Consider the following 23236-nt stretch of genomic DNA (forward strand, 5'->3'; position numbering starts at 1 on the left):
TTTTGTTCCAAATAAAGGTGACTTAAAAGTTTTGTGCCTTTTATAAAAAAAAAAAATCATTGGGATCAGATATATATATTTTTTTTCATAAGAAATCTGGCCTTACTTTTAATTATGTTACGACTTTGCTGGTCTGGGCCCCCCCTTGACATCAAATTAGGCTGTAAAGCCCCGCTGAATCACAATGTGTTTGACACCCCTGACATATTATATACTGTATATTTACACTGTTAAGAGGTTCTCTTGTACCCCCCCCCCACGCCCCCGTCCCCGCAATGGCACTTCTCACACACTGGTGGGTACATTCATCGATGTGGAGGTGGAGACAAAATCCCGTTGTGGAGCGTTCGTCCCCCCGGCGTCCCTTGCGGTCACTTGTCTCAAGAGTCGAATGTGCCAGGCCCGTCGAGGCGGCGGTTTCTCTGACACAAGCTGCCCAGAAAAAGCAGGAAGATGCGCGAGGGAGGGGAGGGGGTTTTCTTTTTTGCTGTCGTTTTGTTTTGCAGGGGGGGATCTTTGAATGTGCCAGACAAAAAAAGGGGAGTGTGTGTGTGTGTGTGTGTGTTGCATTAAAAGTCGAGCGCACTCGAAAAAGGAGGTTGTGCAAAAGGATAGTGAAGTGGGCTTGAGAGTTGGGGGCGGAAAGGGGGTGGGGGGGGCTCACACCAGGTTGTACTCTTTGAGATTGAGCTGTAGGATGGTGTCCTTGACGGCGGCAAACACAAAGCGGATGTTCTCCGTGTCCGTGGCGCACGTGAAGTGGGAGTAGATGATCTTGTCGCTGTCGGGGTTTAAGTCCACAAACATCTTGAGGATGAACTCCCGCGCCGCCTGCGCGTCCCTCTGCGGGCCTGGAGGAGGGCACGCAAGGACAGTCGGGCTGAACGGTTTTGAAAAGGAATATTTTCATGGATTCTTCTTGACAACCATTTAAAAAAAAAATCTCTATTACAATACACAATATCCGATTTATTATATGTGAACGAGGCGGCCCGGTAGTCCAGTTGTTACTGTATTTACTGAAATACTCACCTATCTGTGGTTTTGGTGCTCTTTCTGAAGAGCCCCAAAGATGCTGCAAAAAGCCTCTTTGTACATCGGTGAGGACTTTAGCCTGGGTTGTAAGTGGAAAAGTCGATGCCGCATGTGCATGTACCTTGCACAGTTTTGGTGAATTGAAAAAAAAAAATCAAATTTACATTTCAGGCGGCCCGGTAGCCCAGTGTTTAGCACGTGGGCTTCACAGTGCAGAGGTACCGGGTTCGATTCCAGCTCCGGCCTCCCTGTGTGGAGTTTGCATGTTCTCCCCGGGCCTGCGTGGGTTTTCTCCGGGTGCTCCGGTTTCCTCCCACATTCCAAAAATATGCGTGGCAGGCTGATTGTGGTTAGCACGTTGGCTTCACAGTGCAGAGGTACCGGGTTCGATTCCAGCTCCGGCCTCTCTGTGTGGAGTTTGCATGTTCTCCCCGGGCCTGCGTGGGTTTTCTCCGGGTGCTCCGGTTTCCTCCCACATTCCAAAAACATGCGTGGCAGGCTGATTGAACACACTAAATTGTCCCTAGGTGTGAGTGTGAGTGCGAATGGTTGTTCGATTCTGTGTGCCCTGCGATTGGCTGGCAACCGATTCAGGGTGTCCCCCGCCTACTGCCCGAAGACAGCTGGAATAGGCTCCAGCACCCCCCGCGACCCTAGTGAGGATCAAGCGGTACGGATGAATGAATGAATATACGTGAACGTTTTGGTTTTCCAGGTGAGGCTTTCTGGTAAAATATCAGCAAATGAAGCAATAAAAGTGAACTCATCAAACACCGCGACCACTTCTGCTTTTGGCCGCATCGTTTACGGCGGATATTCTTTGTGGATTTTTACAACAAAGCGGTTGTTCATCGACCATCGCACGTCCTCATTTGAAAATTCCATATCAGGAGACGTTCGTAACTCGAGGTACCGGCGTATTGACTAGGCCAGTTTTGTCGAATTCCCAACCTTACCGTCAAACTCCGGGAAGTAGTCCACCAAGTGCGAGTAGGAGATCTTCTCCTCTAACAGGTCCTTCTTGTTCAGGAAGAGGATGACCGAGGAATTTTGGAACCACGGGTAGGTAATGATCGTCCTGAACAGAGCTTTACTCTCTTCCATACGGTTCTGACGGGAAAAAAAAAAAAAAAGTTGTTGTCGTTTACGATCAACCACTGTGTTGTCTAAATGTGAAGGAACACGAGTTTCGGGAAGCGCTGACCTCGTTGTCGGACTCCACCAGGACCTGGTCGTACTCGCTCAGCGCCACCAGGAACATGATGGAAGTGACGTTCTCAAAGCAGTGGATCCACTTCCTCCTTTCTGACCGCTGACCACCCACGTCCACCATCCTACGGGATGGGCGCGAGGGGCATGCAAGTGAGTTGTCACGAGGGTAAAAAAAAAAATAATAATAATGATAACAATAATAATAAAATAAAAACATGCATGCTCAATTGGGGTGTGACGGTACGTGAAATTCACGTTCGGATATTTTTGGTAACTTTGAGCGCGCGTTGGGGGGTACAGGGGTCCCCACGTCGCAATATCTGGGCATAAAAAAAAAAAGTAACGGTACAAGGAATGTATGATTTAATTGAAGCAAATTTACCAACCAACAGAGAATTTTAAAAAATTGACTTGGTTTATTACAACACGTCGACGAGTGTAAGAAATGACTCGGCAACGGAGAGCTCGAAGACGAACTTTCAGCACCGGTTGCACTCGTGCGGCCATTTTTTTTTCCTTTGGCGCACTCGTACAAAAGTTACAGCGGGGTGCGCCTAAATTTTCCACTGCATCGCATTCAAAACCGCAGTTTCATTGGTTTACTTTTTTTTTTTTAACAAATCTGTGTGCGAAATGACTAACTGACAATGTGGTCATCATAAAGTTCTTGATTTGGAGAACCGTTTCGTAAGAGAGGCAAAAGTGTCCGTGCGGGTTTGGACTTTTGGAATAAATCGAGCCTTAAATGAACATTCAAGAAGTTGTTCTGAGCAAGTTATTTTCCGTCTATATTTGATCACTCACCCAGACCTGTCCCAAAAATATATTTTCCAGAAAGATTCATTTGCCCAAATTATATGATGATGAGTATCAGTTTTTTTTTTCAAATTTGTTAAGATTATTTCACAGCCTGAATTGACATAAACTACGACGCTTGGAACACCCAAACGGAAAATTTTGATTCGAACGAGCCTTTTTCCGATTTGCATTTTTGTTCCTTTACCCCAATCCGTGACCTGAAAACTAAGGTGCCGAACCGAACCGTGATTTTTTGACCACGTACCGTTACACCTCAAATGTTCACCGATGGGTGACTGAAATGAAGTATCCCGGAGAACTTCGACTTCAAGAAGATATTTGTTTGATTTCAGCAGGGGTTTGAATCCATCCAATCAGACGGGTGTTTTGCGGGTGCCGCGCGGGAAAAGCCGCTTGCCAGACAAAGTGCGTTTTGTTCACCCTTGACAAAACCTTACGAACACACGGTTGGATTCAAGCCCTTTCGCAGCAGAGTGAGCAGAGATCTCGAGAGAGTTGCGCGCCATGTGAGCGAGCGAGTCATGCATGCCGCCACCAAAGCATCGCGCTATACGTTTAAAATGGATGCCGCTCATTTGGGTGAAGATTTCCCTGCAAGGCATCCATTTGGTTACCCGCTTCTTGCAAAATGTCAACGTCCACAGTGACACATACGCGCGCTTTCCTTGAAAGGTGAGCGTAAGTTTTTTTTTTCCTCCCATCGAGGTGACTAAACACGCCATGTGGAGAACCCTCTTGAAAAGAGAGAAGGAAAATTGGGTCAAGGGCAGAAAACGATGAGAAAACTAATGTTGAGAGCAAGCAAAGTGAGCTCGTCAAGAAAAAATTTTTTTTTGAATGTTATATGCACTATTTGCGATTTCGCTAGTCATCTTAACCCGAGTCTGCGTCTTTGGTCCTTGCAGTGATCACACAGTGATCGACTTGCTAGCCGACGCAGAGCGCTAGTTTCCCATTTGAACAACGTAGCGCTCTACCGTTTGTCTTGACTGATCCCAGTTGGTTAAGTTTGAACCCTGTGATCAAGCGGGTCTGGTTTCGGGTTGTTTGGTGCGCACCGAGGCCCGGGTGATAGCGTTGACGTTGCGCCAAACATGCTATCGTCCAGCTTGTTTGGTGCCTTCCAGGCTTCGGGTGACAGCAGTCACACTTAAGCAAGTGAATGCGCCGATATTTTGGATCAAACTAAATTTGAGTGTGATTTTGTACCTTTTGTAAAGGGGGGGGGGGGTTGTGGTGGGGGGTGTACTTTTAAATCCCTCGTCTGCGGCAGAGCCATTCAAGAACAGCTCTGTGATTTCAAAGACTGATTAATTGATGCGCCTCATCCTCGAGAGGTTTCAGCTTTCCAGAGCTGTTCCCCTTGTTGAGGTCACCTGTCAATCTTTAGGGAGTTTCGAGTCCCAGTTTCATTAAGTCTTCATTTGAAAAGTCGTTCACGTGAATCCTTCGCACCCATTTCGCGCCCTTGTCAAGCGGCAGCCGACCGAGCGACTAATTATGCAAACAGATGCGCAGGTGCGAGCCCGGAGACGGGGCCGGAAGCTGCGTATCTGCGCGGGTCGACGACGCAAGGCCGCCCCCTGGTGTTGGCCCAGTCCACTGCGGTCCGCTGAGACCCGGGGCCATTATAGGCCCTGCAGGACCCAACCGGCCCGAAAATAGCGCGTCCCTCCAAATCGGAGAGGACGACCTGGTTTCTTATGCCAGCCATAAAGGAAAAGAGGCGACGAGGAGGCGACCCAGTTACGACGATCGGGCGCCGGAATGTAGAACTTTGTGTTCGCTTTCGGATATTGTTCAGTCGTAAGAGAGTAGAGGATAAGAGAGTAGGGGAGGGGAGGAGTTATATGAAGTTATGGTTTATTGGGGGGAAACGAGATTAAAAAGGAAAATCAAACCACGTGAGCCTGCCGAGGCATCTTTTCTACCTGAAAATGATGCTCTGCAAGTCGAAGGGGTACTCTATGATGCCCGTGGTGGGAATGCGCACCCTGAGCACATCCTGCTGAGTGGGAAGATAGCTGGGATCTGCAATGCGATCCAGATCGGAAAGATAGCTACAAGGCAAGCCCGGGCACAGAAGAAAAACAGACAGACAGACAGACAGACACACATACACAAAAGAAAGACAGGAAACAGTTACATAAAGCGTGACAGGCAATTAGAGCGACCCGCTGCCAAGTGTGGAAGTGTGCCTAGAGAAAAAAAAAGAAAAAGGGCAACACTCACATAAAAACGTGTGCGTGTGTGTGTGGGGGGGGGGAGGGGGTTAGTGTCACTGCTCCACCAAGACTGTTTCCATGATACGTTTCAAAGACATGAACTTTGATAGGGGTACACAAATCCCGACAATCGAGCCAAATTTGAACATTTTCCCTCCCGTGGGATCGAATTCGGCAAAGACGCGTTTGTCCAATGTCTAAGAAAGTTCATCTAAGTGATTATCGTGCGGTGTATAAGAGTGATTATCCTGAGGTGTGGGGAATTTGAGGCGAGTTTGAAATATCCTGAGCAATTCTATCCTGTGGACTAGAGTGCAATGTGCTAAGCTTAGCTATGAAAAAAAGGTGACCTGAGCAATTGTCCTATGGTGTGTGTGTGGGGTGTTACGAATAATTTTGGTTTGCGTTTGAATTTTTTTTTTTTTTTATCAGATCCTGTGTGATCACATTTTCCTGTATGGCGGAAACCACAGCCGATCGGGAAGCTCGCGACTGATTGCGGTTGTAGAACGCGTGGCACATGTCAGTCATGAGCATTGAGCTAACCGTTAGCCTAGCTTCTCCTACGACTGCTAATTTCTGGGGTGATCAAAACATTGACGACATCCTTGAAAAACAGTTAGAACACCTGCCCCGTCATTCAAAAAAACAAGAACAAAAGAAAACAACAAAAACGATGTGTGTACCCCACTTTAGTTGACCATCTTTCAGCTCTCATCTTTGAAACTTTCGGAATTCTGTTGCTGGCAGTGATGGTGGCGTCAATGACAAAAAATTAAGAGGAAAGTCCCCACTTGGAAGCTGATAAAGAAGGTTTGGACAACTCAAGTCAAGTCAAGAACGGCAGGAGGATTCTTTGACTTTGACGCGGTTGCAAGCCCCCTTCATCACATATGAGGTGGTTGCCCATCTCAAGCGAGTGCGCAGCCTTCAGTTTCGGTCCTGGGGGGGCCAGAACCTCAACAACAACTAAACGCAAATCACTCATGTCTGGTCGAGCTAAACAACTTTTGGCCCTCTGGCTGTTTTCAGGGCAGGCTTGTGCCATGTAACCCACCCAGCCCCCCCCCCCCCACCCCCACCCCCCTCCCTGCCTGCACAATTGTGGCCATGACAATGTTTAGCTTCCATCCATGAGTGGATTTGCGCCAGAGTGGCGATTACGCTGCAGGCCTGGTATCAACGTCAGGGGTACCTGAAGATGACATTCTCCAGATCAAAGGGGTACTCTATAATGCCCGTGGTGGGAACACGGACCCTGAGCACGTCCTGCTGGGTGGGGACGTAGCCGCCGGCAGTCACGCGATCTAAATCGCTAAGGTAACTGGAGATATACATGTGGATATACATAATGGCAAACACGAATGGCATGACACAATCAATCTTCTCGTTCTTGTTGCCCAGCGATTCCCAACCGGTGGGCGATGAAACATTCGTAGATGTGCTCTGGGAAATGACCCACTTTCACGGAAAATGATTTCTTGACTATAAATGTGTCTTTGAGATTGTCATTTCTCTGCCAGAGACATTCAGTGGCAGAACGAATGACCTACGTCGCCGCCTGTTGTCACATGTACGACGATTTCAAGTGGAGAGAGCAAATTAGCGAGTAAATTGAGAAAAAGCTCAAGCGGTCAATTTTTGTGTGCGGGTGCTGTGCTGCGAGATTTTGATCCCGTCAAACGTGCGCCGGGGTTCGATAAAGGTTGGGAAACACTGCTTTGTACGAGCTGCATGCCAGCGGATAGAAAATGTGTAATACATCACGTCGACCGCCAGGGGGCACTAAAAAGTGCATCCAGGCTTGGATGTGGCTATTGAAAGAGAAAACGAGCTAAAACGTCAACAAGATAATAGCGAAAACAGTCAATCATAATAAACAGCAGTCGTATTTCCTTAAACACAGAAATGTCCCACATATTCACTTTTTTTTTTAAACCTCTCCCCTCTGTCGCTTCTGCCGCCGTATTTGCTATCTTACTGTTGAAATTTAACGAAGAAAAAAAACATTTGTACAAATAGTCGACGGTAACAAAAGACCTCATCGCCTGTACGTTCACACACATGCAAACAAAATGTCTTCCCCCCCGCTGTTTACACCAAAACAACCAGCCAGCTGTGGGTCAACCTACTATTTCGTGGAATCGGACAGCTGGTACTCTCGGCGGCGATCGTAGGCCTCCTGGATCCCCGGGTCGGACCACAAGCATTTGATTGCTGCGATGTAGGGCTGGTCGAAGCCGTTGATCTTTTCAATGTCCACTTCTTTCACCAGCATGGCGTTCGACTACATAGACCGGGGGGAGAGAGATTGGTTGCATTGACCACATCAAAGGAAATGGATATTTCGCCGACGACGTTTTCTCCCGTTGCCGGGATTTGGGCGTCACGTTTCTTACCCGATTCTGTTCATATTTATAAGGGATCTTTAGGTTCTCCGTGGCCCGGATCATGGCCTGCATGGAGGTGAAGATGTTTTGGTAAACCAGTCGGATGAAGCCTCTCTTGTCTTCGTCGGAGTAACCGGCGCCGTGGATGATCCTCATTTGCTTGATGAAAGTGCTCTTGCCGCTTTCTCCCGTGCCTGGTACGGACGGACGCAAAGCAGGATGTATTTCATGGCGTCAAGTCCAAGTGGTCAAAGACAACATAGAGACCAAAAAGCCTCGTCAGGAATTTTCCTCCGTGTTTGAATATTTGACACTTAGGCCGTATGCTCTGACTTTAAAATTTGATGTCGAACCCTTACTATATTCATTCATTCATTCATTCATCTTCCATACCACTTGATCCTCACTAGGGTCGCGGGGGGTGCTGGAGCCTATCCCAGCCGTCTTCGGGCAGTAGGCGGGGGACACCCTGAATCGGTTGCCAGCCAATCGCAGGGCACACAGAGACAAACAACCATCCACGCCCACACTCACACCTAGGGACAATTTAGAGCGTTCAATCATCCTGCCATGCATGCATTTTGGAATGTGGGAGGAAACCGGAGCACCCGGAGAAAACCCACGCAGGCCCGGGGAGAACATGCAAACTCCACACAGGGAGGCCGGAGCTGGAATCGAACCCGGTACCTCTGCACTGTGAAGCCGACGTGCTAACCACTGGACTACCGGGCCGCCTCCCTTACTATATATGCGCCATAATTCACGGCGATTTATTTTGTCGACAAGTCCTCATGTCCACTGCTGTCACAAGAGAGTGTGACACCAGACCCTGGCGTCGCGTCGATCGTGTAATTGTAAAAAGATTCATTAGTGACAGCCCTATTGACAATCAATTTAGGGTCAGACCGATTAATTGGGCGGCCATTTGTGGCCCTTCAAACATCGGTCAAAATAATCGACCGAATGGCGGCAGAATGGAAATGTTTAGTGTGTCATTACTTAGATGTGCCTGTGTGTGTGCGTGTATATATCAGAAAATGTATTGATCAGGTCATTCTGTGGACCTGTCAGACAAAACACAGCAAATCTTAATTTTTTAAATTGACCATAGAATTGACCTGCATGTCACTGTTTTACACACAACATAAAATCACTATGTTTAGAAAATAATAATAATACTGATAAAATGAAAACATAGTGCAACAGAAACCAAATATTAAAGTACGAAATATAATGCACATTCAACTACTGGCAACACAAACACAAACTGTATGACAAGCCAAAAATCGGCATCGGTGTCGAAATATCCACACCGGTTTGGCCCTACAATCAATTATTCATTCATTCATTCATCTTCCGAGCCGCTTGATCCTCACTAGGGTCGCGGGGGGTGCTGGAGCCTATCCCAGCCGTCTTCGGGCAGTAGGCGGGGCACACCCTGAATCGGTTGCCAGCCAATCGCAGGGCACACAGAATCGAACAACCATTTGCAACCACACTCACACCAAGGGACAATTTAGAGCGTCCAATCAGCCTGCCACGCATGTTTTTGGAATGTGGGAGGAAACCGGAGCACCCGGAGAAAACCCACGCAGACCCGGGGAGAACATGCAAACTCCACACAGGGAGGCCGGAGCTGGAATCGAACACGGTACCTCTGCACTGTGAAGCCGACGTGCTAACCACTGGACTACCGGGCTGCCCTACAATCAATTATTCAACCTCAATCAAAAAATATATATATATAAATATATTTTTGGAATTTGCCATTTGGTACAACATCAGCTGAATCGTAATGTTACAAAATGTCTCTTTCAAGCTTCCGAATTGGTTGATTTAATTGGTTGCAAGCACTCACAACTGACTCATTCGCTTTTTTTTTGGCTGCTTGAAAAGTGAGTGCACTCGAATGCTTTCTAAGGAGGATGCGCTAATTTAATGACGTTAATTAATCTGGCCTGCATTTCAACTTCGAGGCTGAACTGCCCGCGCCGACAGGTGACAGCGGGGGACCTTTAGCATTCCTTTAGCACCCCTCATCGTAAGCCAGATGGAGGATAGGAAGATGGCAACAAGAGTAAAAGGTTCATTTTTCAACAGAATACAGCAAACCGGAGCATCTGGGTTCTTTTTTTTGGGAGGGGGGGGGGGGCAGGACATCCTCCAGCCATGATGACATTAACGAGTGAATCAAAGAGTGCTCCAGCAGATGCATAATATCTGCAAAAAAACACACTCATCTCAGCACCACCTACATTCAAGGTTTTTGAAAAGCAGCCATATTTCTGTTACCATGGCAACCCTTCTTACTGCCCCCCCCCCACCCACCCTCCCGCCATTGCCATTTGTCTTTCTTTTCTGATCGACCCCTTTACTTTCCTCTCTTTCATAGCAGACAGTAAATATGACGGCGAAGAGCCTCAAGCTCACTCGGTGCTCTCCGGCTCAATTTGCGGAGGGGGCCAACTTTGGGCTCTACAGAAAAAGGCCAGTTCACTAAATGAAAATTCATGACTCGACGGGGGGGGGGGGGGGGGGGGGGGGGTTTGACTGTAGCGTTTCAATGCACTTTGAAATGGAATCCGGGTTTTTTTATCTTTTTTTTTTTTTTTTAGAAAACTTGCACATTTTTAAAATACATTTTCAGACACAAACACCGCACAGTAAACAGCCTTCACGATTTATGGAGCCGCTCAGACCGGTAAGACAAAGTGGGGACGAGGGTTCTTGTCCTGGCGGTGAATGAAGGATGCTTCCAGTCTGATTTACTTCACGTGACAACCTCCCTCTCACCCCCCCATCTTCCCACCCCACATCACAAGATCTCGCTGCACTGTCCCTCTTTCACCAGCCGACACACTAGTAGCCTCTGTCTCCCAGATCCACGCCGATATATGCCTCAACAATTTTGAATATTTACGTTTTTAGTGTGAAAGAGAAAAAAAAATAGATCACTTTATTTCTTCTTTTTTTTAAAACATACGTACAGAGACAAATGCTGTTTTTGAGCTGTTCTGGGATCTTGCTCTGATGCTTGCTACGCTAAGCTAAGCTCTACACTTTCCACATCCTTTTGAAATCCCCCCCCCCCACCACCACCAAAAAAAACTTTGTTTTCACTGAACCCATCGTAATACGGTTAGCGTATCATGATTAAGCTAACTGGGGGGGGGGGAGAATTTTTTTTTTTTTAGATGCATCGCACAGCCCTCATACAGATTCCGAGGAAAATGAACCGGGGGCTACAAGGACGATTCCATTTGTTGCCTTCGCAACCCAGGCGAAAAATAATTAACGAGACCTCTGTTAACATATAAAACGTATGTGGTCCACCTCCCTGCATGGAGATACTTTATGCATCAGTGGCGATATTTTAAAATAGAAAAAAAAAAAAAATCAATGTTCAGTCAGGTTGATTTAACTGTGGCGGTTAAAATCGTGATTACGTCAAAGGTTGCGGGGCCCTATCTTGGCCATACCGATTTTATCGTAGGCCGTAGTTGATTTCCCAACTGTTGGGTTGCGACCCCGACACTGCGGTCCCGACATTCTGAATGGAAGCGGTAAAAAAAAAAAAAAAAAGATCAAGAGACTCCGGTGGAAACGGCACTGAAAGGCGAAGCGTGGCAGCTGGTGGTCGTGAGCTAAGCATGAATACGTCGTCGCCCCGAAGAAACTGGCAAGCTTACGTCCCCCACACGTCCTGCCACGGGACATCAACAGTATGTGGGACACTCGCCATGTAGCCTCAATCACCCCAAACCTCCAGAGATCCAGCCGTGCCCCCGTTTATGACTAATGTGTGCACGCCGGTGACGAAAATAATGAACAACAGACTTTGTCAAAATGTCTTACAAACCTGTTTGACATTATTAAAGGGGCACGCAACCTAAAACCTCCAAACTTTGCTATTAGGGCTGCAGCTATCACATACTTTGGGATTTGGATATCCTATATTGTCCATCCAGCCGGAATACCCGGAAAAAACCCACACAGGTACAAGGAGAACATGCAATCTCCACACAAGGAGGCCGAAGCCAGAATTGAAGGCTGCATTTCTGCACTGTGAGGCATTGTGATCATTCTTTTTGGGATATCAAAAATGCCTGTCATTTAATCCGTCCTAAAATTAATTCTAATTTTGGCCGACGACTGCAAAGAGTGCTCGAAGTAGCATCCATTTTTCAGCTCGGGGGTATTTGAGGGACATTTGAGTGGGGTTTGGTTTCAGCAAATTCAGCGGGCACGCCCACACCGTTTCAGAGCGGGGACAACGGCTTTTTTTTTTGGTACCATTTTGATGTGTCATGTGTGTATGCTTGGCGATTTGATTGAATCATTCAAATTTGGCAGGGTTCTCCCTCCTCCGTGGCATGTCAGGCCCTTTATAATGCTCTCTAAATGTGTTAACTACACCTTGGCTCACACACGCACGCACACAGAGGAGCAGAGCTGAAAGATCCTTATTGCCATATATGTTCAAGAAAAAGATGGCTTGGCATCATCAGACGGGGGGGTCATCTCGAAACATCTTGAAGCTAACCCGTCAACTTCTCTCCGCGAGCTCTTCCTTGAACAAGGACTGAATATGATTTCATCGATACCGATCACCAATGCAATCAAGACAGCGCTGATCAGACCTCCGTTGACTAACGTGAGACATTAAAAAAAAAAAAAAAAAATGAAAGACTCCGGACTTGTGTGTGTGTGTGTGTGCTGGAGCTGTTTGTGTAGCCAGGCCAAAGCTTTGAGCTTAAAACTTTTTTTTTTTTGTGGTTGTTTTGACCAAGTACAGGCAAACCAGTGGTGTGTGCAAGCAGGAAGCTGACTGTATGACCTGATATGGTGACCGCCGGCAGCCAGATTGTGGGCACACGGCAGCAGCAACCCGGGCACAGTGATTTTCATTTATTAAAAAAAAAAAAATTTTTAAAAAGTGGCTCGCTCATTCACCCCTAATTGGATACGCCAGCAAGACCTCAAAGAATAAGCATGCAAAATTTAGCGGCGTGATTTGTTTTTCTTTGATGTGTTTGAAAAGAGCAGTTACTCCCATCAGTTTCCTCTTAAAAAGATGAAACACATGCTCTGGAGGGTTTAAGTGTGCAAATGGAATTGGGCAATCTAAAGAAAATGCACTTTTAGGCACTGATGAGGTTCTTTTTAAGTTTTGGCAGCGTCTTTTGGGGTCATTTGTTGCTACTTTGTTAAGCGATGCCAACCTCCACCATCATCATCATCATCTGGTAGCAACATTCTGGATAATTTGTCAGGAACGTTCGCATCTCAGCCAAAACAAACTCGGGTCACAAGAAAGAAAAAAAAATGAAATTTTTGTTTCTTCAAAATTTTCAAGTGAAAAAATATTGACGGCTTTTTTTTTCGTATTTCAGTTTTGATTTAGTCACTACTTTATCTTGGCACTACATTGCTAAAAATAAAATCATGTTGTGGTAGTTATATTTCCGGAATGACACATTACAAGACAAATTATGTTCTCCGGTTCTTTTGCAAAGACAAATTGAAAAAGTGGAATAAGAATATAATCACCAAAAAAAAAAAAAACATTGATTGATTTATAATTCAAAATCAAAACTCTGCACTTTATTGTGCAATAATCAAATAGCATTGTTAATATTTTCAATATGTAGGCTCCAGCACGCCCGCGACCCTCGTGAGTGTAAGCAGTTCAGATAATGGATGGAAGTATGGATATTTTCAATATTTAATGTGATAATATATTCATTTATCTCGGGTTTTTGTGTTGGTTACTCCTCCTCTGAGGGGCTGTTGGGCAACCGCAAGGTCAACATCAAGGTCGATGCACAGGGGGAAGATTCCTTCATTGAGGACTCCGGGTCGTCACACCGTTCGTTGCCTCAAAGTGAATCGCGGCCGACCAAAATTCCGCCGGCGCCCTCTGAATGTTACTTGTCAAAATTGTAGCTCATTCGCCACCGTGGGGGCAATGATTACTGACTTTTAGAAGAGTGGCTAGGTGCCATGTTAGCCACGCTAGCTGGCCACCAGCAGCCGAGAGCCAAAGGACCTGCCTGTACGAAATACAGAATTGAGAAGCTGCAATAATATCGGAAAACAATCATCGCAATGGGTTGGTAGAGTCCAAATCTTGCATCAGCCAATCACAAGCCGCTGTACTTTTTGCGTAGCAATCTCTCTTCTTCCTCAGTGTGTTGCAAGCTCCGTCACTCCCGCGCCTTTATCGATAATGATGCTTAGTATATATGTATCGAATTTGCCGCCACCGAGGTGAGATTAGTTACTTTGAAGGGAAGGATCTGCGGCACGAGAAGATAATGTTTAGCCGTGCCAGCAAGCAAGCGTAAAGTCGTCCTTTGCTGCAGAGCAAGTTAGCACCTAGCATCGACATGTCATTTTTTTTCCCTAACAAGCTCTGAGCTTGTGTTTTACCTAAATAACCAAATTTATTATTACGTTAACATGCAATCAACATTCGAGTTAAGGACAAAATTCCGATTTCCCCGAAAATGTGTAATAACCCATTTACATGTGCGTGACATGGTGCGGACAGGGTTACTCCCACATATGAATAACCCGATTTAAGTGTTGGCGCACTTACGGCGTGACGCAAATAGACTTTATTTACATTTGTGACTTTTTTTTAGCATTGAGACAGAAAATAGTGAGACGCACGGTCTGAATTTGAGCATTTCTGCGCCAGATCGTTTTGGAGATCCAAGGTTTCCACAAAAACTAGCTATATGCTAATGTTAGCTGGTTATTTGCATTTGAATTCACCCATCGTTTTAGTTGTCGTTTGAATTGTCAGCTTCCTCATTGCTGTCATTCGACATCTTTAACTGAAGGACTTGAACGGGCAGTAGCCTGAAGCTCTCATTGTTGGAGTGCACTGATGTGACTGTTCATTTATTTCAACGAAATTATGACATACTTTTAATCGTCGTTGGGCACACACACTTCTTTGCGCGTGTACGCATTTATCATTGCTTTTTGACATTTTCTTCGATCTCAGCTAAACCAGAATGCCCAACCCTGTTTCTAAATCATTCTCCAGACTTCAACCCTAAAGAGCATGTGTCACCTAGATAACCTCAATCCAGTTACTATTATGCTTAACTTCATTATGGTGGTGCCAGTCAATCACATGACACAACCATTGACACCTGTCAATTTAAAATGAATAATTAACCTAAGCATGTATGTTGGTCCAATAGTTAAGGTTAAGTTTGAGTATTAGAACAGAAGACATACAGGGAGTCCAGAGCAGAGATTCAAACCCTCAACTTTAGACAGACTTTCTAAAGGTTTGTCCACCGTGCCGCCGCATGTTTAAAAATAAATGAGATTATACAAGAAGGGGGAACTTGGAGAGCAGTAGGTTAAGTGTCGCATCTGATGACAAACCACAGAGGCAAATGGTCATCTGCGAGGGCTCTTAATCCATAACATCAACGAGCATGCGGTTTGCCTGTTGATGCCAGATGCTTTTATTGAGTAACTTCGACATGGAAATGGGACTGCCCAGTCAAAACATGCATTCACACTAATAACACCGACATGTATCCACATTGTCCTCCTGCACAGTGCCTATTTTTGGGATGTTTTTAAGCGGCTAATATCCACTTCAAACCTCAAACATGCATCTTTTGGGGGAGAAATAACACTACTCTCCCCTGGCTCCTAGCTAGCACGTTTGCTAGCATTGGGAAGAAGAAGGCCCCAATGAGGTAAGTTTTCTATTTAAAAAAAAAAGAGGAAGAAATCTTTTTAAAAAAAGACGACACATGACATCGATTAAAGACGCGGCACTCACCGAGAAGAAGTAATTTCAGCTCCCGCCTGGAATCTCGCTTGTCTCGGCGAAGTTGCTTGTCAATTTCGGCATTGATTCGCTTCGACTCCTTCGCCTCCTCGCTCAGGCAACAAGCCATCATGGACTCCAGAGTCATCCCCTCCGCTGTGTTTAGCCAGTCCCGCTCGGACCCGGAAAAAAAAACACTCAGCGTTTGGCGTTTTCTTCCCACCACCAACACCACCGCCACCCCCCAGCGAGGAAAAAAAAAATCAGCTGCGGTCCTCGCGTGGACGTGGTGCGAGGGGGGAGGGTCGCTTGGTGGTGGTCTTGTCGGGACCGGACCGGACCAGGGAAGGAGGAGGAGGGGGGAGGGGAAGAGCAACTCTGGGCCTCGCGACCAAGTTGTCCCCGGTCTTCTGCGGTAGAGAGTCGGGAGAGGATGAGCAGGAGTACTGGAGGTCTCTCGGCGAGATGCGCAACCCGCCCCTTGTGAATAATGTCAACTCTAACTCCAGGAACGGGAAGACAAGCGGCGGTATCGCCTTCATCCAACAGCCGACAAATCTGGAGCCGATGCTAGCAGGCTAACCACTGGGTAAAACGCCGAACGAACGGCACCGCCGCTACTCGAATGTTGCCCCCCCTCCCCCGCCAGCGACGCCTCCCTTTTCTCGGCGAAAAAAAGACCGACAAGCGGCTGCCTGCAGTGATTTGGGTACCTCGGCGCTTGACGGGTTTTCGCCGTTATGCTGTCGCGATAGCGTCGCCGATCACCCCAATGCGGTCCATTTTGACGCTAGAATGCGGCATGCGGGTTGTTTTTTACCCGCCCCCTCTGTTTTTCGTTTAAAATGGAGCCCGAAATGAGGGGGTCTCCGATGTTGGAACAAGGTGGGCAAAGAGTGTGTCCGCCAACCTGATGCATAACAGGGAGGAGAAGTTTGAGTGACAGGAGGAGGGTGTCATGGAGACCAATTGGAAGGGCGAGGTGGGCGGCACTCGAACTAAAGCGCACACGCAGTGCTAAACTACAGGAACGTGCATTTCTTGTGTCAATTATAGTTGTCCTGAGACAAAATGTGAAAAAAATTTGTTTCACTCTGCAACTATGCAGAATCCTCTCTAAAGCAGGGGTTGGCAACAATTGGCCCATCGGCCAAACTAGCCCACTGCCAATTATATCTCGTCCGCAAGATGGTGATGGAAAAAAAACCGAATAATTAGCATTAGCAATTAGCATTAATAATTGGCATGGTCTTGTTTCACAACAAAATGAGTCGTCCTCTGCCATCTATGCCCTATACAGGCACCCGATTTGCCTCATAACTCAAGTGACCCTGTGATCATGTCAGAAGAAATAGCTATTTATTGGTTGACTGGCCCACAACAGCTTTCTATAGCTTCTGTTAAATTCATTTTTTTCTCAGTAATATAAGACAAACATTTTTTAAATAGAAGAAATGTCAACATTTAATCGATGTACATTTATTCAGTGGGAATACATAAAACAATTACACTATTGAAAACATTAAGAAATGTGCCACAATTATTAGCACTCTAATTTTTACAACCCCCCCTTTGCCAACATAACAGCACCACCACTGGCAGTGGCCTGGGGAGTGCACTTTGAGTGGTCCGTTGTTTCATTTTTCCCCTCGCCAATTTATTATTTTTTTGGTGCAAATTCAATAAATTCTTCAGAAAACACTGATAAATATTCATGAGATGTTCCCTATGGAGGAAAAATAGGAAATGTCGGGGGCGGGGGGCATGTAGCTCTTCTTAAGTATAGCTTCCACATGTAAGAGTCCATTTCAGTCAGTCGTTCTGTTGAAAATAGTCACAGAAGAGCTGCCGCACCTCCTCGCCCCGACTCTGGTCTGCGTCACCGTCGACCTCAGCATAAGTGGGCTGCGGGTTCTCGGCCTCTGCCACCTGGGCCAGCCACTCGCCATTGAAGGCATCGCCGTGCGATTCGCACACGTTGTGCAGAATGCAGCATGCCCGTATCATTGCGGGTACCACGTCCAGTCCGCAATCGTTGCGCTTGCTCAGGCACTGCCAACGTGCCTTGAGCCGCAGCAGCGCCTCCTGGGCCACACAACGGGCACGTCGCAGCCGTCGGTTGAACAGGTTTTGGCGCTCGCTCGGCGCCGCCGGGTGGGCTCGCGTAGCCCGCTTCTCCGGGTAGGGCTTCAATAGCCAGCTTTGGAGTGGGTAGCACGGCTCACCCAATATCACATAGCTGCAACACACGGGGGACCAAAACGTGATTCAAAATTGACAGACACAACGTTGTGAAGCAACCGTGCGGCAGAATCTATGGCAGGTATTTTATTTTATTTTTTAATTCTGCTTCACTGGTTTCTGTGTAAAAGGCAGATGCGGGTGAATGCCAGGTCCTTTGATAACTTAGTGGTCTCTCTGTGTTAAAGGGCCCCATGACAATATTTACTTGAGTTGTTTTCCCATGAAGCAATACGGCGGCACCGGCGACAGTCCGCCCTCGGCTGCCGTGGTCCACAGTGACGATTTCTGCAAAATCTCTGCTGGCTCTATCCCACCGGGGAAACAGGCACACATGTCCCACATCTGCCCATGACCGTTGACCGTCACCTGTCACATCAAACACAAGAAGCATAATTTTTTTTTTCTCTCCAAGTACCAAGTTGATGAAAACCAAAATTGTAAAAAATGTTTGTTCACCAAAAGTAAAAATGAGTGTTTTAAAAAAATATAACTGAAACTATGTTTTTCATTTCTAAAATGAACTAAAAGTAATTATAGCAACAAAATATACATCATTATAATGAAACAAAATCCACTTCAATAAATTTCATACACAAGCTTTTGAGGTGGATGTTAAATGTATTGATTTCGGTATTACAGTCATTAGGTAAATGTACATAGTTTACAACTTAATACTTATTTTACTTTTATATCTTGCTCTTGACAGGTACAGATACAAAAAAAACCATAAAAACTAACCTAAAATGACAAAAAACAGAGTGATGGACAGCACCTACCTGAGAGACCACTGAGAGCCAGCCCGCGGGGTTGATGTAGTCGGACGCATTGCTGGACGGTGTGATGATGGCGGTGTGTAACGTGGCCACAGCAGCAACACAATGTGGGAAACCCCACTGGGAGAGGAACAAGCGTGCCGACTCCTCCAGCTCCGGCTCGGAGGGGGGCCGCAGGTAGTCGGTGCGCAGCAGCGCCACGATGCTGTGACACATGTCTCGCACGCACTTACACACGGTGGACTTGCCCACACCAAACAGAGCACTGATGGTGCGGTATTCCACATTGGACGCCAGACGCCACAGTGCCACCGCCACGCGCTTCTCCACGGGCAGCGCCAGGCGGAAGCTGGTGTCCTGACGCGTCAGGCGGGAGCGCAGCTTGTCGCAAATGTAGAAGAAGGTCTCCCGACTCATGCGGAATTTGTCCAGCCAGTCAGAGGGCTGGAATTCCGTCATCACAACTCGCTCCCACCAGTCCGTGCTGGGGACGGTGGTCCAAGGGCGTGTGCGTATACGAGCGTTGGAGCGAATGCCTCCTGCTATCATCATCTGGGTTGGGTCACAAAGAGACAACACAAATAAAGTGGTAATTTGACATTTTAGGAGAGCGTCAGTTTATTGAACAGGACAGTCGGGACCGGTGTTAAAACTTCCCAGGTTTCTGAACAATAGGCTGCCGATGTCACTCACTCCCTTATTAAATAAAAAATTAAAAATCCAATTCTGATGCAGTCCAAGAATAAATTAAACACAAACAGCGAGCCGTGGTTCGACTACTATTGACTTGTATTTAAAAAAAAAAAAACGTGGTTCATTATGCATCGTGCAGTCTGACCATCATCATTCTCCTCTGCCTCTGGAAGAAGTATTGCCGCTGTCTCAGTCGTCTTTGGATCTCATTACGCCGCTGTGCGTCCGCGTTGTTCACGTCCCTGCGGCGCTTCAGCAGCATGTAGGTCATGAGAAACACGAAGGGCCGCAGCCGCTCATCGTCTTCTTCCATTTCGCCGCGCAACACATTTGGTTTAAACGAGGTAATATTACCAGCAACCGAACGATTGCCTCCGAGAACGAAGTTGTCATACACTAAGGGTAGATGAAGCACACTTCCGGTTATTCTTCTTCGGCTTGTTATGAGATGTGGGACGACTTCTTCTTCGCGGTTTATACTTCGTTTTCACAAGCTCTAACTTCGAGTTACGATTCGATCGATTCCTTATGTTCAATTTTCTAGTTACTAACTCAATCGAGTAACGTGGGAGCACAACACATCTGCTTTGAAGACGTTGTGTTAACAGCGGTAGAACAATGCGGAGTTTTTATGTGATGTGGGTTGGACGTCCCTTTCCGGGTTGGTCTTTTTCCGCTTCATCAATAGAATTAATTAGCACCACCTACAGGACAATGGTGTAACACTTCTCTCAGTGTTTCATGGATGTCAATTTTCAAATGTGTTTTTTTTTACATTTACAAATAACAGCCATATTTTATTAATTTCCTTTTTAAACGTATTTAAATACAAATTAACAAATTGCACAACCTAATAAGATTTGGTGCGAGATTATACATTCAATATATACCGATATAAGTATATGAGGTAATCGTCAACTAATCATTACTAAATTAATCGATAATTATTTAGATAACTACTTAATCCTTTGGACAGTCCTCTATGAAAGTGGACTGATCTTTGTGTTGGACAACAATGATCAACATTTTTGCCCATTTCCTTACATGTTACGGACCAAACCAGTCAGTAAATAAATCCTAATTAATGTCAGTTTCAAATAATGTGCGTAAAATTACTTGTGCTTTGGTTGCACCGCCAGATAAACCCACCAAATTATTATTATTATTATTTTAATTTCCTTCTTTTCTTCCCCCGACCAATCAAAATTAATCCAATTTGAAGCTGTGGGCGAGGGGACTGAATTGGGTGCAAGTAGTTTAACAGAGACATCGCAAGACATAGTAGCTAATTGTAAAGAGACTGACACAGGTACTGTATCTACAAAAATGAAATAATCATTTATTCTTTCCCCAGTGGCTCTACCGTGGTCAAATGACAAATGTGTTTGTTTACTACCGGTACTATTGGAGATGGCTTTGTCTCTTTCCACCCAGAAGTATGTGTGATTTCACGGTGAAAAAAATACTACGAGACGACTTTCACGCGAGCGATAAAGAGTTCCGCTGCGGCGTTCTCAAATTCCTTGGCATCCATGTGGCCAGCCGGGCCTCGTGCCCGCGCTTCAGTCATGACCCGCGCCAGCTGGTGCGGCGACATCTTGGCGCTGGCCTCCAAGCGGCGCAGCGCCTTGACGCTGGGTGAGTCAGCATCGCGCGATGTCTCTAATGCCTCTCTCAGGGCGCCCAGCACGGCCAGGCATGCAGCCCGCGAAGCCGGCCCCTCGTCCGGCTGGCACACCTGGGCATAGAGCCGCTGCGCCTGGCGGATGTAGTCTGAGAAAACGGCGCACGTCAGCACACCGTGGCGGAAGACGCCATAAGGGACGGCCTCATGGTCATGGCAACGGAGGCGGCACAGTAGTGGGGCAGAAGTGGAGGCTGGGACGCCGCCCTCGCCGCACAAGCATCGCAGGGTTTGAGTGTATAAGGCACCGCTCACCCCGCCACCTGGAGCCCCCGCGGGACCGCTATCACCCGCATGCCCGAAAGGTCCCGTGAGGCTCAGGAGGTCATAAGCCACACGAACGTTGTTGCCAAATGCAGATCTGAATTTCGAGATATAAAAAAAACAAAAAACATAGTTATTATGTTATATTAATAGACCATTTACAATACAAGTGGGCATTGACTGCAGACCGAATATTAAGTGTAATTTATCAAACACACACACAAAAACCAAGTGCAATCAAATTTGTGCTATTTAATTTTTATTGGTGTAACAAAAGAATTTGATTTGGAAAATTGGTATTGATTGAAAAGACGTGAGTGCATCAAATTGAATCATTCCACTTTAAAATGTAGAAAATGTGTATCAAATCGTCGTATTGGAGAGATACACAACCCTATATATTTGCTATTTGTTGTCTTTAAATTATGTTTCACTGCATTGTTTGTTTTTATTCAATAGTGAGAGTATTTACTAGAGGTGGCACTGAAGTGCAAAACGAAGATGCTGCATACAAAGTGCCCGACATAAAGTAAAAATCAGACATATAAAAACAACTGTTGTGTTAAGTTTTTGTCTGGAGTTTGATTTGCTGTTGATTCTTTTTGTGGATTTTTTGCGGTGTTTTATTTTTTTTGTTTGTGCGATTTTTAATCTGCTTTCGTCAATATTTCTGTTTGTTTTATTTGCTGATGTGATTCTTTTTTTAATGAATTTATTTTTAAATTTTTCTGTTGTGTTATTTGTTTTTGTGTTTTGAACTTCAGGGCCACTGCGATTTACAAGTCATTTCCGATATTGACTTAGTTTTTGTTTTCTATTTTTTTAATTGACGAGTGTACTGTTTTTGTTTTCATTTGAATACATTTATCATTCAAATTTACTGTACTTCCAAATATTTATTATCAATCACTGCATTTATTTTTTATTTAGATTTAAAAAAATATTTTCCTCAATGTATCACTTGTATCCGAATAAGTATAGTCTTCCCCATTTTCTATAGAAGTGTCAATACAGTATATGCTGTCATTAATTTAGGGAGTTGCCCAACAGATAATCAGTGAGGCATTACTGGTAGTGGTACCTCTGCGAGTGGTGGGCCAGTCGCAGATGCCACAGCGCCCGATTGAGTCGCTGCTGAGCACGGGCGCCTCTTGCTCCTTCATCGCCCGACGGGCCGTTGCTCAGACGCGGCTCCTTGAGGTCTTCGCTGCCGCTCTCCACCACTGCGGCTGCCAGGCTGCCGAAGTGGTCAGCTAAGAAGCCGACGGGGTCGTCCGGCCGAGCCTCCACCATCTTCAACAAGGCACCGCGAAGCAGCTCTCCGACGTCAGCCTGCGACAGGAACTCCCGGTCGGAACACTTAGTGGCCGGGCCCGGCTCGGCGACCGTCGCAGCTAGACATGACTCGGACCCGGCTGACCGGCGATTTTCTCTGTCCGCCATGTTTGTTGACGTACCGTCACGTGTCTCAGCAACTGGGTTGAACGTCGACCCGGGAGGAGTCTCTTAAAGGTAGAGTACCTTTTTTTTTATGAAAAATTGTGTAATACGGACAAAAAACTATTATAGCATCATAAAATTAATACATTTAAATACTCTTATTTTGAGAAAAACACAAGGACTCAAATTTTAATGACATTATTTTGTATATTATTTAAACTTTTTTATATTTAAGGCAAAATGTAACCTTTACAAAGCTATTGTTTTGATCATTTCTTATTCGATCCTAAACAAACAAAAAAAAACACATTACACGACACTAAGAAAATGTTCATTTTTATTATATTTATAGAAAGGGGAAAAAATGAATTTTGTTTTTGTATTTTTTTATAACATCAAATTTATAGTCCATAAAAACAAATCCAATACACATTTTGGAGCTAATAAGCTGCCACACGTCAAATTTCAGTTTGAAAAATTGCCAAAAAATGCCTTCATAAATATATTGTTTACATTTATATAGTTTGAATACTTATTTGCCGTTTTTCTCATTATTTAACTGACATTGAACTGATTTCATGCCAGACAGCGAGGAGGAAAAAAAAGTATGCGTTCTTGTATATTATGTAAACTTCTGGTTTCAACTGTATGTA

At 45.7% G+C, this 23236-nt stretch overlaps 3 protein-coding genes across 4 annotated transcripts; all 3 read right to left on the reverse strand.

Moving 5' to 3' along the window:
* Positions 1-49: 49 nt before the first annotated feature.
* On the reverse strand, positions 50-16427 carry LOC127614697 (guanine nucleotide-binding protein G(q) subunit alpha-like). 2 transcript variants are annotated; one of them, XM_052086053.1, is made up of 7 exons: positions 15498-16427; positions 7691-7875; positions 7424-7578; positions 6487-6615; positions 2240-2369; positions 1992-2145; positions 50-851 (listed from the first exon to the last, which is right to left on the reverse strand). In XM_052086053.1, the coding sequence occupies exons 1-7, from the start codon at positions 15631-15633 to the stop codon at positions 661-663; spliced, it is 1080 nt and encodes a 359-aa protein (XP_051942013.1). In that variant the 5' UTR covers positions 15634-16427; the 3' UTR covers positions 50-660. The 2 variants fall into 2 exon arrangements, with proteins under 2 accessions (XP_051942013.1, XP_051942012.1); XM_052086052.1 differs by lacking the exon at positions 6487-6615 and adding an exon at positions 4998-5126 and having other exon boundaries at positions 15498-16426.
* Positions 16428-16948: 521 nt separating this feature from the next.
* LOC127614694 (uncharacterized) lies at positions 16949-20018 on the reverse strand. The gene is made up of 4 exons (XM_052086048.1): positions 19341-20018; positions 18506-19054; positions 17935-18095; positions 16949-17724 (listed from the first exon to the last, which is right to left on the reverse strand). Exons 1-4 carry the CDS (start codon positions 19506-19508, stop codon positions 17298-17300), a joined length of 1305 nt encoding a protein of 434 aa, XP_051942008.1. The 5' UTR covers positions 19509-20018; the 3' UTR covers positions 16949-17297.
* A 494-nt stretch (positions 20019-20512) lies between these two features.
* Positions 20513-22769, reverse strand: tpgs1 (tubulin polyglutamylase complex subunit 1). Its single transcript, XM_052086054.1, has 2 exons — positions 22225-22769; positions 20513-21240 (listed from the first exon to the last, which is right to left on the reverse strand). The coding sequence occupies exons 1-2, from the start codon at positions 22584-22586 to the stop codon at positions 20661-20663; spliced, it is 942 nt and encodes a 313-aa protein (XP_051942014.1). The 5' UTR covers positions 22587-22769; the 3' UTR covers positions 20513-20660.
* Between the last annotated feature and the right edge of the window lie 467 nt (positions 22770-23236).

This window comes from Hippocampus zosterae, chromosome 14 (genome assembly GCF_025434085.1).
Source record: "Hippocampus zosterae strain Florida chromosome 14, ASM2543408v3, whole genome shotgun sequence".
NCBI classification, from domain to species: domain Eukaryota; kingdom Metazoa; phylum Chordata; class Actinopteri; order Syngnathiformes; family Syngnathidae; genus Hippocampus; species Hippocampus zosterae.